Raw genomic sequence first — 18494 nt, 5'->3', positions numbered from 1 at the left:
TATAATTTAACAGCACATTGTGTGAAAAATATTATCAAATGAATCGTTATTGATCGTTTGATTATTATCAAATTGGTTTCTGCATAACAATGTCCTTTACTGAGATCTTTCAAAAATATTTGAAAGGCATAAATAATTGAATTAATAAAAAGCATAAATTTATTAATTATTATTTATTCAAAGAAATGTAGGATTTAAATATCTATGTTCCTTTTCTAATTAAAAGCCATTTTTAATCATTTCGTTTATAATCATATTATAAATTAAATAATTATTATTTTCAAGAAATTTCAAGGAACAAATAGCAATAATGAATTTTCTTTCAGAATATTTTGTTAATATATAATCGATAGAAAATTACATATAATTTATTATTATAAAGAAATAAGAGTACCTCGGAAAGCAGAATGAATCATGTTATTTAACGCACTGCTTCCTGAGAAGCCATTTCAGTTAACTTTCCTGCCACATGTCGGCTATACAGTACTTATTTTTTGTACATATGTACACAACAATAATCATGTAAGTTGTAATGCAGCAGAGCCGCACTCTCTTAAATTGCGAGGCGGAATTACCCGACATCATATAAATAAGCAACTGTAGTTGCGAAAGAAAGAAAGAGACACGTATAGATTTTTATATTTTTATTTAATATCAAAATAGTCTCTAAAAGCACTGTGTAAACATATATAGATACACACACATACACATATATATTTGTACGGAGCTCTAGTTATTAAAGAAAGAGAACGCGGATGAGTGAAAGAGAAAGAAAGCGTGTCGGCGTCATATTTACTCGGTTGATCGATATAAAGAAAAAATTACAAGAAAAAATCGTAAAAATCAATGTTTAAAATGTATGGCATTTTATTATTTTACAATACGGATCAATTTTTTTTATAATTCCAATAGTTTTATCGATGTCTTAAACGTTTTCGAAGATATTAATTAATACTTTAGCCATTTCTACGAACGCGATAGACCACCAATTTCCATGATCCTATTTTTAATTCCTATGTTTAATTAATTTAATTTGAAACGTATTTAATATATACATATGTGTTAATTACTCCACCATACGTTCTAAACGCGCAATTTTAAAGCTTTAATAAACTGAGAATTTAACTCGGATTCAAATGCATTTCGATTGTAACGCGACATCATAAAAGTTGTTTTATCGAACTGTTATTCGGGATGATAAAATCGCAAACGCTATGAGATTGATAATTTCGAAAATGAAGAGGAGTTTCAATTTGCATTTTCATTACGTAATTATTTTCTATCCAAAGAGCTCACTTGTATACCTAGGGCGAATGAATGAATGAAATGAATGGCGATTCAACGGTTGAAAGCAAGAGCGAATGACAACGCATAGTGAAAAGATACATACCGTAAAATTGTTAAAGCGTAAATTAGATAAAATAAACGAGCCATAAATTGTAATGAAAGCCATATTGCAGCGGGAAACATATTTGAAAGGATCTTTTAATATTGACGGCATGTTTCAAATGCAAACTTTATCGAGAATAATCATAGTTTCGTTAAAATAAAATATTTTTTGGAAAATTATATTTTACGTGAGAATAATAGGTGCACATATACGATAAAAAAATATTTATTTATAATTGAAATTATTAATTAAAATAATAATTAATAATACTTGAAATATTTAAAATTAAATTGATTATGTCAAATATTATTTTTTTGTTTGAAACATTATTTAAAGTATTACATATTAGAGTATCAATTATATGTAACATAATTTGTTAGAACCTCTAAATCATCAGCAAAAAGAGATATAAGACATTTTGAACTATTCATAATATTTATACATATATAAAATATCGAAAATATTATTATTGGCAATTTTGCAGAATCAATTTTATTTTACAGAAACAATTTTTTTTAAACTTGACAGTATATTATTTTAAACACACATTTATAAAAATAAAAATTGTTCACACATAATATACATATCGTACAAAGACAGTCTTGACATTTATTAAAATAATTAATTAGAATGCAGCAACGCCGGTAATTGTTCTCCCGAGGATTAACGCATGAATATCATTTGTGCCTGTGAAAAAAAAAAGAGATTCAGATAACGCGTCACCATCATTATTGATTGCATTAAATACCCGCGTCATCATAAGCTTCTCGCGTACCTTCGTAGGTGCTTACGGCTTCCAAATTCATCGCGTGTCTGATGACATGATACTCGTCCGAAATGCCATTTGCGCCTAGCATATCTCTCGCGAGTCGCGCAATCTCCAATGCTTTCGCCGTCGAGTTTCTCTTTATGATAGAAATCATTTCCGGAGCAACTCTATGAAACATAGAATCATTTTTCGCATATTCGCGCGCGGAAATTTTTCGCGCCAGGAATATTACATTTTTATACGTCCTTCTCTTTTAAAAAGAATATTATCAAATAATAATTTCGCATTAATATACATATATACATGTTTAATTACATTATAAATATAATATTCTAATTCCCATTGCATATTAAATAATTGAAAATCCTTTTATTATGTAAAATATTATTTGTATATCTATACATATAAATTTTGCCTCTCTAAACTCTTTAAAGTCTGTCCGACAGTTTCAAACAGCTTTACCTGTTCTGGTCCTTCAATCTACCAACTTGCAAGCAAGCTTGAAGGCCAATCGCGATGTCACTCATCATGTCAGCCAATTTCTTTTGCACAAGTTGGTTCGCTGCCAGAGGCTTGTTGAATTGTCGTCTCTCCACAGTATAAGATCGAGCAATCTTGAAGCAAGTCTCCGCCGCACCCAACGCACCCCAAGCGATGCCGTATCGAGCATTGTTTAAACAACCGAAAGGTCCCTACGTCGAGTCATTATATTTGGTAAATATTTACCTTTAAACAGTCAAGCTCACACATACAGACAAATGATTTCCGACTGATATGTACTGTCAATGTTATGACTCTGAGTAACTTTCAAAAGATTTTAATCCCTTGTTCATTCTTTATTGTAAAAAATTATTAATAAATATAAATTTTGTTTTATTTTTCAATAATTTTTAATAAATAAAAATTGATAAAAACAGGAGATTTATAATGATATGATTTCAAATGAATTTTTGCAACTACCCACGTAAGACGAGATTTATTATCTCTCGTTATTTGAATTTTATATGCAAAAAAATTCACATAAATATATAATTCCGATCACATATCAGTCAGAAATTTTTTGGGTCTGACATACTCTATGAAGATGCATATATTTACTAAATATATTCTAATCCCTCTATAAGCCATATATATTCTATATATTTTTTTTACCGTTATTTAGATATTTTAGCTACTAATGATGACAATTAACAAATTATTATTAAATTAAATAATTAATTAAAATAAATAAAATAATAAAATGTTAATATGCATATATATCCCTAGTTTGCTAAAAAATACTTGACATACTCTAAGTCCTTGAACATTCAGCACATTTTCCTCGGGCACAATTACGTTGTCCATCATGATCATTCCAGTGATGGATGTTCTTAGAGAAAACTTCCCTTGAATTTTTGGGGTGGATAATCGATTTTTTGCGGTCTCTCTATCAACGATAAATCCGCGAGTCTGATTGTCGTCACATTTCGCCCATATTATTAATATATCGGCGATGGGCGCGTTCGTTATCCTAAATAAAATACTTCTGATTGCGAGAGAGTAGTTTTTAAGCGAGCGTGTAAATAGAAAGTATTTTCTAAAACCAACCATGTTTTGCAACCGTTCAGTTTGTAAACTTTTTTATCGGAATCGTAAGTCGCCTTGGTCTCCATGGATGCTACGTCACTCCCATGATTAGGTTCCGTCAAACCGAAACAACCGATTAGTTCGCCGCAAACTAAAATATATAAAAATTATCACTTCTTTTTCCCCCCAAAATTACTATGTATTTAATTTATTTAATTATTTTAATTATACTTAATTATATTATCGATTAATTCATTTTATTCAATAAGTTATAATTTTTTTTTTTTTTTTTTTTTTCTACGTCTCATTTTTCATATTTTGGAAATGATACTTACTACTATCCCAAAATCTTAAGCCCTCCCTCCCCTCTCTCTCTTTCTTCTCTTTAGTAAGAAATTAAATTCTATAAATATAATTATATTCTAAGAACCATTTGTACATACCCATTTTAGGCAAAAATCGCTCCTTTTGACAATCACTGCCATACATATAAATCGCACCGCTCGCGAGAGAGGACTGTACTGATAACAAGGATCGATACCCGCTATCGACGCCCTCGATCTCCTTGGCGAGGAGCCCATACGCCACCGAAGATACCCCCGCACCGTAACCCTTCATGGTGCAGCCAAATATCCCTAGCTGGCCCATCTCCCTTATAATCTCCCGGTCAAAGTTTTCCTTACGATTCGCCTCGATTACGTGCGGCAACAATCGCTCCTGACAATAAGAACGAATCTCATCCCTCATCAGAATCTCATCCTGCGTCAGTTGTGACTCCAGACAAAACGGATCCTCCCAATTAAAAGTGGCTGGGAGATACAATTTTTTTCAATAAAAATAAATTAAAAAGTTCATTTAAAAAATATAAATTAATTGAAAAATAATTAATTTACATAACAAGTATGTATATATATATATATATATATATATATATATATATATATATATTCCACAATTTATAAAAATTTAAATAAAAACATATTTGGTAGAATTATATTGATGTAATAATAGAGTATGTATTACAATAAGATATGTTAGAATATTTTATCAGTTATCAGTAAAGACGAGATAACAAAATCGACTGAGCTAAACAAGCTACCGGCCGAGAAGTGCCTTTATTGTGCTGCTCTCTCTATATTTTATCACTGTTATAGACCATTAGAATAGAAGTATAGGTTACATCTCACGATTAATAGAAACTATATTTGTGTATGTGTACGTCTTTTATATCTATCTCAATATATTTAACAAATATATAAATTAATCTAGAATAAATTATATAACTTACATTTTCGTTGAAGTGACAGAGCAGAAACAGAGATCTCTGATCAGGATTAAAGACAATATAACGAGTAAATATTTGATCACAAGTGATTTAATTAGCAAACCAATTTAATTAATTAATTAGCTAATCTTCTAAAATAAATTTCCAAAGGATACGCCTTGTGGGATTAACATGACGCGAACGTCCGACTCTCAACAATAATCTGTGTGCCATGTTGAATAACGACTGATAAAACACTGACTTGTTGATCACAAAAAAATCGCCTTATCAGATGCGTATAAAGATGTATTCGCAGCGAGCGATTGAAAAAATTGTCAAATATTTTATAAATATTTCAACATGTACACGCTTTAAATATTCATTGGACTTTTTAGGTAAACGTCGCTTATCCATTCAGCAGTCGACAATGTGTCAGCTGTTGCCAAAAAAGCGTTGTGACATTTTACGTAGTAATTGACTGAGTTTCTGATTGGCTTGCCAGAAACTTGGCGGCAAGTTTGAACAGCTATTAATTCTTCAAAGCACGTATTTTTTATTGCACATAACTTTTACCAAAAGTTTTCGCTAATCGATATTTGAATTTTAATGATTTTTAAGATTAAGGTTAAAACTTCAAATTTTCATAATTCAAAATTGCAAAATTTTTTGTGTAGATTCTGTTTTATTTTTAAAACACAGAACACTTTTTTTTCGCAGAAAATTTATATACAAAATCTTTCTATACATATCGATATCTATAATAAATAAAATTCATGAAGAATAATAATTAAAATGATAATAATGACAAGTTTATCATAAAAATATTATAGTGAAAGTATTATATATAAATTTGTGTTTTATTGCTTCAACTAAATTGCACTAATATTAATTATACAATATTTCAGTGGACGGATTTTATTTCAGTCTAACTTTTTTTCTGCTTTTAACATAATAATATATACACTTTTTATATATATATATATATATATATATATATATATATATATATATTATTGGTAATTTTATATATAGTTTTTTTTGCATGTATATATCTTCTCATTGATAATTTATATTACATTGAATTAATTAGAATTTTAGATTAATTTTTCTAAATTCCGGATTTTCGCGTTTTTAGATTACTCCATTATTGGAATACTTATTTGTATCCAATAATAATATATATAACAAGGCACACATTATAGACTCAACAAGAAAAAGATTGGCGCGTGTAAAATATTATTTAGTTCACGAACTTTTCCACTCTCGTTCTCCAACTACCCTAAGGCACATGTCAGGATTAAAATTATTATACTCTTACACAAGGTCAAAACGCACACCTAAGGGAGACCTTTACTCTTACTAATACAATATACTTAACAGAGCTCTTGCCGCATACAACAGTATTGTATATAATTCAACGGAATTTCTTGGCGCTATTATTGCACGAGTAAAATATAGACTATAAAAATAAATCTCCCCGATTATGTGCGATATAGATTCGATGTTGTCATTAATATTCTGATATTCATATTAAAATTTAATAATTTTTTTTTTATTTTAACTCTGCATTCGAACGTCATGTCGCAAGTATCTTTATCTAGAATCAAATATCTCCTCTCGCGAAAGAAAAAGAGAGAGAGAGAATATATATAACTCTTTATCTAGATACATACTATTAATGCCTCGCGTCGCCTGACGTTCGCTGGTATTCGCGTCACATGTTCGAAAAGATGCAAAACTCTGATAACGATAATATAAATTTTATCCGCCGCTCTGCGGGATCATCGATTTATACGACCAACAGGTCCTCCTTCTGATAAGGACCGTCCGGTAGTCTTTGATTGAATATGCGAATATTGTGGCAGAGATAACCCATCGACTCCATGACAGGACGGACGATCGCGTGTGTCACCGCCGCCAAGAAATTTCGCATCGCCGCGCATGTGATTTTCCACACGCGCAGACACGGCGCGACGCACCATATATGCTGCAAGGAACAATCAAGGTAAAAGAATGCAGAAGAAAATTATGCGATAATAGATAAGAAGAATAATAGATAAGCCGGTATGGAAATCTAAATGCAATGGGACGTATTTGTAATAATTATAAATCAGACAATTTTTTTCTATATTCCGTTTGAAGATAATAAATAGAAATAATAATATTAAAAAAAGGGAAAAAAATGATGAATATTATAAATGACATTATGATAAAGTAATGATTATTGTTATAAAGAATAATACAGTATTAGTAATAACATAATATATAATGTAATAGGATAACAGGAAAATAAAATAGCTATTTAAATAAAAAATATTTCATTTTCTTAAATCATTAAAGATTTAAAGATCAAAAAAGATTTGAAATAGAAATATTTAATGTCTTTTATATTTTTAGAATATGTGCGTATCGAATAATGAATATCAAAATTTAAGATACGCTTTTGAAGTCTCTTAAATGTTTAAAAAGAATAAAACTTTTTTATTTTATTTAATACACACACTCTCTTTCTCTCTCTCTTACTATTATATTATTTCAAATCTTAAAAAAAAAAAATAATAATAATAATAGAAACGAGAATTCTGTTTATTTAAAGCAATTACTATAAATAGAATATTAAATGCAATATAGATATGATATAATCATTAAATATAAATATTAAATACAAAATATAAATTTTGCCACCATTAATTTTGCAACTTCGATCCAATCTTTTGTCTCGACAAATCTCGTAACATATTCTATCTACAAAAATTAAAAAGCAAATACATCGCTATACACGTGTAGGATATTTGAAATCGATCGACTGAAAGGGAAGGGGCGCACGCGACTCGCAGGAGGTTATCGACTCTCACCTGAAATGCTAGGCAGGCGAACATGAAGCCAAAACAGAGAGCGAGCACAGGCGCCACAAGAACGGAGAGCAACACGTAACAACATCCTCTGGAGAGTCGGAAACAATGTCCGCTAAGACGCCAACCGCATTCGGGACTACGGATCCCTTCTGGTTCGCCGATCACATCGTCCCACATCACCTGCGTACGCGATGCGTAAATCACGTAATTGCGTAATATCGATTAATCACACTGTTACACTGATAACTGTACGCGCGAACGTTATGGGAGCGAACGATCATATGGCCGAGGGAATATAAATAAATGTCATTACTTCGTCGCAAGGTAAAGCTGTGAGTAAAATGCATGACTCCAATTTAAGGCCCCATTAATCTACGTCGGCAACCATCGATTTTCAATTACTTTTCGAGGAAATGTGGGTTACGACTTTTAACACTTTTTCACACCCATGCCAAGGTATCTGATAATTTAAAAATGTAAAAGAATTTGATATTATTTCGCTTTTTCTGTGCATTCAAAATAATAAAAAAATCCATTAGCGCATAACACTAATTACAAACTTAACGATCAAAATTGTACAGAATTTCTTCTCGAATCTTACAAAAAAATTTTCCAGAAAATTTTTTTGATTTTCCAGGTATTTTCAAAATTCTAGGTAAAGAAAATATGTATGATTTCTTTTTGGTGCAATTTTCTAAAATATGTTCTTTTTTATTTTACACGTTTTCGAATGTTTTTCACTTATATGTACGAAAGAAAAACAAAGCCACTTAAGTTTCAAGTGATAGATTTACAAATATAAATATTAAAAATAAAAAAAAAATAAAAACTGAATAACTTTTATTAAAATAAAATTTTTTAACTTGCGTAACATATTTATTTTTTATTACTAAAAATTTAAATAAACGATATGCACTGCATATTTAATATTATTGCAATAATAAATATAAAATTATCAGAGAATTTAAAAAAAAAATTTTCCCGAGTTTCCAATAAAATTTTATGAAAATTCCCTGATTTCTCCAGGTACAAAAAAATTGCCTGAATAGTTCAAATTTTCCATGTTTTTCCGGAGTAGACACTCTGTTATGTGATAAAGATGATAGTTCATCATAAAATTTATAATTGCATGGCCTAAATTACACGATTTTTATATAAATTTTACATTTTTAATTCACAAATGCACAGATTGCACTCTATGATGCGCACTTTATAAAAATAAAGAAGGATACATCACGCGCGTTTACAGAAGGAAGCTTCGAATTTTAAAAATACTCGCCGTTCACTTTCGTTGATATCGATCGAGAAAGAAATATATAAATTATATCACCGTACTTCTTTTTCCGCGGCGATTAACTATTTTACGATAAACATAAGAATCACGTACACCCTCCGGAGAAAGCGACTCCCTTACCTGAAGATGCTGGTTCAAATTATTGGGATCTCGATCCTCGAGCTCGGCGGCGCCCATACTCTCGCCCCCCGTGGACGACTCCGGCTTCTCCATGCCTGGAATACGGATAGCCGGACATTTGGGCATGCTGCAGCGGAAGCTGTTCCTGAATCTCGCCAGCATAGTTCCCGAGAACTCTGCTATATATATATGTGTATACTCCTTATTTTTCACTCGCACCGAAATAAAGAAAGGGACTTGACGAGCCGCGACGCGCGGCGGCCTCTCCTGCCTCTCCTGGCGCGGCAATGAACATCGCGAAAATGACGACGGCTATCGCGGAGGATGTACTATCGCAACTGGTATACGTATCCATAAGCCATCGATTATTCCCGTTAAATAATAAATCGCGCGTTACCACGACTGACTGCAGCGCGACGCGGAGTCGTCCTTGTCGAGAGAGAAAAAAAAAAAGAAAAGGAAGAGGTGGAGGAGAGCGAACGCGATCAAGTACGCGCTCGACCGCGGATTTCAAATGCCATGGAAAACTCGAGGGGCGATATATTTATGTAGCGATAATTTTTAATTGCGTAATATCGATTCAAGATACAACCGGACTATGGCTTTACTCTCCCTCGCCTTGACTTTAAACTGTTGCACCAGGCTGGATTCTATAGCAAAACTATGTTGCAAGGTCACGGATTATTATGTTTTTCTTTTTTTTTTTTTTTCTACGAATCAAAGGCGTCGCGACGTCGTCCTTTGCGAGCATGACGCGCCAGTGTGTGTCATAAAATAAATAAATTAAAATATCGACGCAAGCATGCCATAATTAATTTTTCATAAAATAAAATTTTAAGAAAAAAAAACGAATTATTTTTGATATTCTTTTCTTTCTTCAAAACAAAAAAAAAAACTATATATTATAAATATGAGTAATAAAAATTTATTATTTAATTAGCTTATTAAAATTGAATATAAATAAATTTATTAAAATTTATACACTTTCCTAAGTTAAAAAGTTACATTAGAAACAGAGAGCTTTCGGAGAAGAAGAAGTCGGCCTGGAGCAAAAAAAAAAAAAAATATACATCATATCTACTCCCATAAACACGCTTCACGACATATCACGGGATTATCGACTCGCGAAAAGTTTCGTCTATCGAGGTCCGATCGTACGCTTCTCTTTCTTCCTATCGCGCAGCTAACGCGAAACTTCCCCGTAACTATCGCACACCATTAATAATACATGCTTCCATTATACGACGCACAACTATGTGGCCAACAAAGACTAAAAATAGAGCTCGGCCGATCGAATTACCCTCCTTACGTCATTAATTATTAAGGCAATTCTATCCCATATATGCTGCGTTCTTAATCACAGTCGTCGCATTACGATAGGAAAACATTACGAGCGTTTCGAAATCGGAGCGGAACACGTTTGTCTTCTTCCCCTCTTCCTCTCCTTTCTCCCCTCCCCCCCCCTCCTCCTCCTCCTCCTCAACCCCTTGCGTTCTTTTTCCCAAGGTAATTTATTAACAAAAGGACAATAGAAGAATTTTTCTTTTTTCGGATGCTCTCTCTCTCTAAAAATTCTTCAAGATCGAAAAGGCACGCTCGCGATCGTTTCCACGAATGATACTCACTCGGTTCACCGTTCGCCACCCTGGAGCCCCTTATTTTGCCGGTTGGTCGCGAAATACTGGAAGCGAGATCCTTATTTCCCGATTAGTGGCACACGCGCGTGTCACCCTCACTTTACGAGTGTAGAGTAGTATTCGTAGTACTCGGGCGCTATACTTGAGCGCTATAAGCGGGTGAAGAATAGTCCAAGGGGTATTCTCTAAGAGAAGTGGACAGCGGTCAACGCGGCTGCGCACTCGAGGGTGGTCTCAACCCCTTTTGCGGTCTCCCACAATCTCTCGATACATCAGCCGGGGTACAACCACCCCGGAAAACGAAAGTGAATGGCTCGCAGGAGCGACGCAATTCCAATGCGGAGGAAAATTGTCTCATTAAATAGTAATACGATATAATTGCAATAATTACAATATTGAAGAGAAATACTATTTAAAAAAACATCAGAGTCACATTTTCTGCGTAAAGAAAGCTATTTAAATATTGTTAAAGATTGTTAAATACTTTTAAGTAGGATTTTATATCGGATCCAATTTTTCTTATAAATATGGCAAAAGTTCATTCAAAATAAATAAATAATAATTATAATTTAATTCTTTTTATATTTATTATATGTTTTAAATCATGCAGAGGTTTTTTTTTTTTTTTAATTTATATCGCCCATATTATTCAATATTAATGTACACAATAATTAATTTAATAATACTAATTTCTTATTATCTAAACATAATATGCATTTCATTATTACACTTATAATGCATTGTTTCCTCCTTTAGTCAACAGATGGAGTCGAAAGTATATATACTGTGACACAAAGTAACTTTACCAACCCGGGTCATGTAATTTTATTAATCGCAATCTGTGCATTATTATCACCACAAATCTACTATTTTTTTTGTCATAATACTTTACGTAATTTTGTATAAAAAATTAATAGAGAGAAAGTTAAAAGTAAAATTTATTATCTGCATTTTGTATCAAAAATTCTCTATCTTTTTTCTAATATATTAAATTGTTAAATTGTATCATTACGATAAAGATGATTAGAGAGATATTACTATGATGGGGATCTTTGAGAAAAATGCGTCTCGCCGCTCTCGTCGATTCTGACAGGACCATCGACGTAAATAAACGCCGAACAAAGCGCCGAACGGCGGTCCACCATGTGGATGATGGGAGAAGGGGGATGCATGAATGGGAGCTGACGTGTAGAGTATTATAATGGACATTCCTGTACACGCGACGGCTTAAATCAGGATCTGCAAATCCGAGAATTGCATAAGCACGACAGTCACGACAGACGACGTCCCGTCACGATCTATAACGGGTCGTACTTTTACCGCTCGTAGGTAAAAAAACGCTGTACGTTCATCTCGTCTCCGTGATTTTGTGTCGCGAGAGCGAACTCACATCCCTCGCGCGTAATTTTCTTTCAATTTACAACTCTGTTCGATCTAATGCATGATTAGCATTGCCAATGGAATTTTTTATCCAAATATCTTTCCGATTAATTTTCCTGACACATTACATTGAAATTTATGAGCAAATTCCAATTTTATGAAATTTCATTAATTCAATTAACATTTCAGGTAAATACAATTTTTTTTTTTTATATAAATGGACAGGTTCTATAAATATTTTAATAAACAATGCATCTGCTTCAAATTAAGAATAATTATATACCATTTCGTTCAGACATCGCGACGGTGTTCAATTTCGAGGGCGTGTTTCCGGCCCCTAATACTTGTATATAAATAGAAATCTAGAAATAGAAGAATTAAAGACACGCTTTTGCCTTCTTCTCCTCATTTCCCTTTCTGGGAGATCATGAAAAATCCCCATTTTCTTACGTCATCCCCGTAACCGCTGAGTCACGCTGTTTCTGTCACACCCCATGGAGAATCGTAAACATTCATCACCCTCGCTCATAGCTATCAAATTGTATTTCCGAATAGCTTTTGAAACGTCAATGTACAAAATATCGTCAAGAAATGTTCTTATAAGATTATAGCTAATTTTTAATATATATGATATTTAAAAATACATTTAAATATAATTTATGTGTAAAATATATAAGAAAATATATAGAAAATTATAAAATTATAAACTTAATCGATTCTTCGGAAGAAAATAGTTTTTTTTTTTTTTTAAATTGAGATGAAAATTGCAACGCCAAATAAATTTTGGACAATTTAAGACAAACGACTTTTCGGCACAAAAAATTGATGATTTTTAAAAATAAAAATCATTTCTAAGAATAAAAATCATTTTTAATCCTCGCTATAAAAAAGTCAAAATTTAAACTTTCCCTACATTCGCGTCTTGGATTATCGGATACCTCGTGCTTGGTTTAAAGAACGCGGCGCCAACGCAACAAAATGTAGATCTATCTAGTTTCGCGGCACGGCCCCGGCCTCACCGAGCGTGTCAATATATAATTCCTCCGGTTATGAAACGAAAATTTACGAGCACAAGGCCGCCCTGTGCCATTATCATAAGCGAAGAAATTAACGTAATCGCAGTCACGATGGCCCTTTCAATTCAACTATTCAATAGCGGCGACGGCGGCAACGACGCAAACGAGATATATAAAACGTGTAATTCAAGATTTCCCATGGATCGATTCTCCGCGTGCCTGCGATCAGATCTGAATTGCGTCAATGCTCGCGCGTTGCATAACGATCTGTGTAATATGGCATAACATATATCGCAATACGCCCGCACGTTGCATTCGCAATCTCGCAAACGATATTTCTATATTGCACGGAAATCGATGTATCGCGATATTATCGCGTGTATTATTTTACTTTTTTTATTTTTTCGTCCATATTCATGATTTATCAAGAAAAACACTCTTGTCATATATATATATATATATATATATATATATATATATATATATATATATATATATGTATATGTAAGATGTTAGATAGAAAAATACAGTGTGTATGTATGTATGTGTAAATGTGTATATATCATGTAAATGTATTTATCCCGAAAGGTTACGACACCAAACACTGTGACTAAGAATTCGAACTAGTGTGATCGAGAATTATTGTGTCAGTTGTCGTCCTCGTGTCTCTCTAGAACGTTTGATTTCCTATAATTATATATTCAAGTGTGATAAAATTTATTTATATGTATGTAAAAGATCTTTATTATTTAACAAATACAAAGCATAATAAATCGCAGACAAACTATTATATTGATAGATGAGAATTTATTTTGATTTATGGAAAAAGTCAATCAAGCGCGTTATTCAGTTGACAAATAATATTAATAATCGACTTCGCAATTTCTTATATGCAATTCGACAATTTCGGCTCTCTAACAATCGCTTCTCATATTTATATATCTTTCTTCGATGAGACAACACATAATAAGTAATATAAAGAATTGGAATCGTGAGCTGTGTCAAAAGTGATATTTTATGCGTAGCACAGAAAATTGATCGAATCTTCATTAAATTTATCCAACATTTAATTGCAATACGTTATGAGTATATATATATATATTTTTTTTTTTCAAAGAAATGTCAAATTCAAAATGGTGTCCAAATTATTGTGGTTGGTCCAGTGCAAATCCACCCGTCTCGTCGGAATTGAGCTCATCTGAATCTATCACATCCTCGTCGGAATTAAGCTCATCTGCAACTTTTACTACTTGCAGTTGCCCAACGGAAGGCAGAGGCTGCACGGACTGCGACTATACACTTTTCAAAAACAAGAAAGAAATAAAGAGAAGCGAAATTGAATATATAAAATGTAAAAAAAAATTATGGAAAAAAAGAAATCCGTTCGAAATGTCTTCGAAAACTTTAAAAAAACTCGAGAGCAAAAAAAGTGCGTTACAAAATTCACATTCTAAATCTAAATATGTCATAATCTAAATTTTAATTTTCATAATCGTATATTAATTCCTATTTGATATATAATTCGAGATTAATTTATCTAATTATTAAATGCATATTTCTTTTAATAGCAAACAAAAAGCTTTTGGAAGACACGTTTTCTGATTCTTCCGATAATTCCGACTGCAATTGTTATCATTCGCGCTGCAACTGCAACCAATACAGCAGCAAGAACAAACAGAAAAATTTGAAAAACAAACAAGAAGAAAGTGGGAGAAGAAAATGCGAGAAGAAAATATCCTCGAAACGTTCAGGAAAATGTACGAAAACTGCGACAACTTCCGAACCATTGAAGGGTGCAAAAAAGAAGACGAGTGCAACAAAATCTTCTGGAAGTAAGTTACTATCCATATTAATCCGCATCGAATTAATAAAAATGTGGTTACATTTCTGGGTAACAATTTTTTTTTTTTTTAAATACACACATACGTTCCTTTTACATAAATTTATTTTTACAGAAGAGAAGACCAGCGTTTTCAATCCTTGCAATTCGCGTGGTCAAAATTGTGCAACGAAATGCGCAGGATCCTCGAAGTGTTCGAGAGTGTCGAAAAAATTTACGAAAAGCGTGAAAAGTAATAATAAAGGATCATGCAAGTGTACAACAGGATCTTCTGAAAGTACGTTGAAAATCTATATAGCTCTAACTATCGCGTTCGTAAATGTACGATGTTTGAACTAATTCTTATTTAATCGTTATTTCTTTTTTTTTTTTTTTTTTGACATATTCTTACTATGTTTTACATTTTTATTATTATTCCTATTTTCACGTAGAATTGTAAATTATTTGTGTGTTTTATTCTTTAAAATTAAACTTGACAAGCTTCAATTACTCCAAGACTGATTTGATTAATTATTTTATATTAATTTTATAGTTTGCTTCATTGCAATTCTTATTTTATGTTCTAAGGATATTCATCGTCATTCTCAAGCGAGGGTTCTGAGGATGAGTCGTTTTCATTCACAAGCGATGATTCTGAATATGAGTCTTTCAGCGATGATGAAGATGCCCGTGATTATTGCTGCGGAAATGTCCGTCAATCATGTCGTAAAACGAAACGTTAACTACAGAAATTAACTTTTAAAAAAATTTTACTTACTATTATTCAAATTTAATATATGTATAATTATTTATTGTATTGTAGGTTGTAAGAGATATTTATTGTGCGCACGTCAAAAAAACTTTGATAAAATATGATGATTATTTAATATTATAATTTTAATTAATATTTATTGTTTCTTAAAAGGATCTATATTTGTACATAATGCACAACAAATAGTAATTAATCAAAAAGTTATGCATTTTTTTATATATAATAAATGATAAATTATATTTATTGATCCTTCCGAGAAAAATGTAAAATGTAAAAAGAATATGTGAATAAGAAACCTCATCCCATGTAAAAATATTTAAATATAAGCTACACTTCAGTTATGTGTAATAGGATTTTTACGACGAGATTAAAATATATTTTTCTTTTTTCCTTGCTATTTTCATAGAAATTATAAATAGCTTCAGATATGCATATAAGATGCATTGAGATTGTCAAAACGGAATTAATCACAGAATCGTTATGAGAAATGAAATTATAGATTGACCTATGTATGCCTGAGGTACACATTTCATTGGAACAACAAGCGCAACTGGAATGCGATTACGTAACGCAGATAAAATCGAAACAAGAGATTACTTCACGACTGGGACTGGGAGGGAAAAACAGGACTGAAATCTCGCGCAATGATATGTAAATATACATATATTGAGATAAGATTGCTACGTCGCACGTAATAGTGTTCGCACATTCTACGCGTATGTATGTATAGATAGAAATGCTATTATCACGCGAATAATAAGATGTAAGCGATTCGACACACTTACGTTGATCTATTTTAGCCCACGGAAATAATATTTTATCATTGCGAAAAGAAGATCTGCCCGTAAAATTATTAATAAAGAGAAAAATAGTAGAAAGCTTATCAATAAAAATTTCTCACGCTTGATTTTTTCTCTTTATTAATAATTATATAATAATTAAGTAAAAATTATTAAGACACTATAATAGCATTATTTCTTTCTTGTTAAAAAAAAACTTTAATTGTTATTTTAGATCACAGATGAACGTAAAGATTCAACAATTATTTATTGACAGAAAGGCAGCGTTAAATAAAAGTAAGAATGTCGAAGAGCGTCGAAAGATGGATTTATCGCGAGAATTATCGCGCGAGAGTATTATTATATATACCGCTTATAGCACTAAAAAGTTAGAGGAAAGACGAGAATAATGCGCGAGAAAACCTCCGCGAAGAGAATCGGTCACGTGCGTCTGTGCAACGTGTTGTTATTGGGTTCATGGCCCGGCTCTACCTTGCCACTGCAACTAGAAGTTGTGACATAATAGGCTCTCGCCAATCACCTACACCGCATTTACGTTAACTGCAAACAAGCGAGGCAGTTTCAAAAGTCCATATAAATACAAATATATTACAAATATATAAAAATATTATACATGTTAAAATATATATATATATATATATATATATATATATATATATATATATGTATATGTATATATAAGATATTACATGTAAATATATATGAAAAATATTGATAGAGAAATATTGTGTGTGTGTGTGTGAGAGAGAGAGAGAGATATATTTCTAATTACATATATTTTAATACAGATATTTATTAATGTTATTTAAATATTTATTGATCCTAGATATAGTGTAAAATTTTTTAAAAATTTTACATTATATTTTTATGATAATTTTTTCAATTAAAAAATTTTTTCTTTTCCTCCCCAGATTAATATCTTAAATTATCTTTTCCTTATCTAAATTTAATTTAATCTAAATTAAATTAACTTGGAAGTTGCTCATAGAATTCTCTCTTATATTAATTAATATTCAAAGAAAAAATAAAAAATTTTACAAAGGATCGGTGGAGAATCGTGGACGTGAGGAGAGTAACTGTTTATTAACATTGCGGTCTTTTTCTCCCTGATGACGCAAATGCATCATCGCTTCGAAGACTTCGCGGGGAACATAAATGTTTCGCGTTTTATGGGGTGGTGAATTTCCTCGACGATTACGACGGCAACGGCCATGTAAGATAATGAGAATTAATTTTAGATCGCGGGCTGCTATCCGCTAGCGAATATTTCTGTCGCTAGTTTTAACGATAATTTAGCTCGTTTGCGGCTGTGCGTTGCGACACTTCGCTTAGGCCTTAGATGCTTACGCGAGTTGAGTAAGACAAACTCCACAAAGGTCTCTCTCTCTCTCTCTCTCTCCGACGTCCAGTCATATTGTCCGGGAATCTAGGTGGGTGCACTTATGCTCGTATAATGGCAATGCTTATAGCATATAATTAGTATCTGAGTTACGTTATTATACGTCATTCCTCGGCATCCTCGCCGAGCTTATGTTAGGTCAAAATCGACATTTTCAAGCTATTGCATTTTCAATCAATATTTTCCATGTTTATTGATCTATCCATCATATTCTTACGGGATAATAAATTTTCAATTAATATATCTCATTTGAGCAAAACACAGAGTATTTGCCTCAAAATACCTACCACTAATTGTAAGACAAAATTCGATAATTTAAAAAAAAAAAGATTAAATTAAAAGAAAATAAATAAAAAAATATACAGAACATAAATTTATCAATAATTTGTAGATACATGGATTTGTCAATAATA

General features: G+C 31.9%; 3 protein-coding genes across 5 annotated transcripts in view; 1 reads left to right on the top strand and 2 right to left on the bottom strand.

The window, feature by feature from the left end:
• Positions 1-1866: 1866 nt before the first annotated feature.
• LOC126856542 (glutaryl-CoA dehydrogenase, mitochondrial) lies at positions 1867-5399 on the bottom strand. The gene is made up of 8 exons (XM_050605128.1): positions 5166-5399; positions 5014-5049; positions 4169-4534; positions 3747-3876; positions 3450-3669; positions 2622-2851; positions 2166-2326; positions 1867-2077 (listed from the first exon to the last, which is right to left on the bottom strand). Exons 1-8 carry the CDS (start codon positions 5221-5223, stop codon positions 2016-2018), a joined length of 1263 nt encoding a protein of 420 aa, XP_050461085.1. The 5' UTR covers positions 5224-5399; the 3' UTR covers positions 1867-2015.
• A 602-nt stretch (positions 5400-6001) lies between these two features.
• The window catches only part of LOC126856549 (caveolin-3-like), a 108853-nt gene continuing 96360 nt past the window's right edge, over positions 6002-18494 (bottom strand). Inside the window, exons 1-4 of one of the 3 annotated variants that reach the window (XM_050605142.1) lie at positions 10884-11018; positions 9259-9353; positions 7845-8024; positions 6002-6976 (exon numbers count right to left, since the gene is read on the bottom strand). In XM_050605142.1, coding sequence (XP_050461099.1) covers positions 6779-6976; positions 7845-8024; positions 9259-9351 — 471 coding nt within the window. In that variant the 5' untranslated portion in view covers positions 9352-9353; positions 10884-11018 and the 3' untranslated portion in view covers positions 6002-6778. Of the gene's footprint in view, positions 6977-7844; positions 8025-9258; positions 9438-10883; positions 11019-18494 lie in introns of those variants that run through there. The other 2 variants (XM_050605140.1, XM_050605141.1) reach the window with 2 other exon arrangements.
• On the top strand, positions 13888-16261 carry LOC126856547 (uncharacterized). Its single transcript, XM_050605137.1, has 5 exons — positions 13888-14018; positions 14409-14720; positions 14860-15123; positions 15247-15408; positions 15699-16261. The coding sequence occupies exons 2-5, from the start codon at positions 14411-14413 to the stop codon at positions 15851-15853; spliced, it is 891 nt and encodes a 296-aa protein (XP_050461094.1). The 5' UTR covers positions 13888-14018; positions 14409-14410; the 3' UTR covers positions 15854-16261.

This window comes from Cataglyphis hispanica, chromosome 19, assembly GCF_021464435.1.
Source record: "Cataglyphis hispanica isolate Lineage 1 chromosome 19, ULB_Chis1_1.0, whole genome shotgun sequence".
Taxonomy (NCBI): Eukaryota; Metazoa; Arthropoda; class Insecta; order Hymenoptera; family Formicidae; genus Cataglyphis; species Cataglyphis hispanica.
The sequence above is the reverse complement of the archived record's forward strand: the minus strand, read 5'-3'. Positions and strand labels throughout refer to the sequence as shown.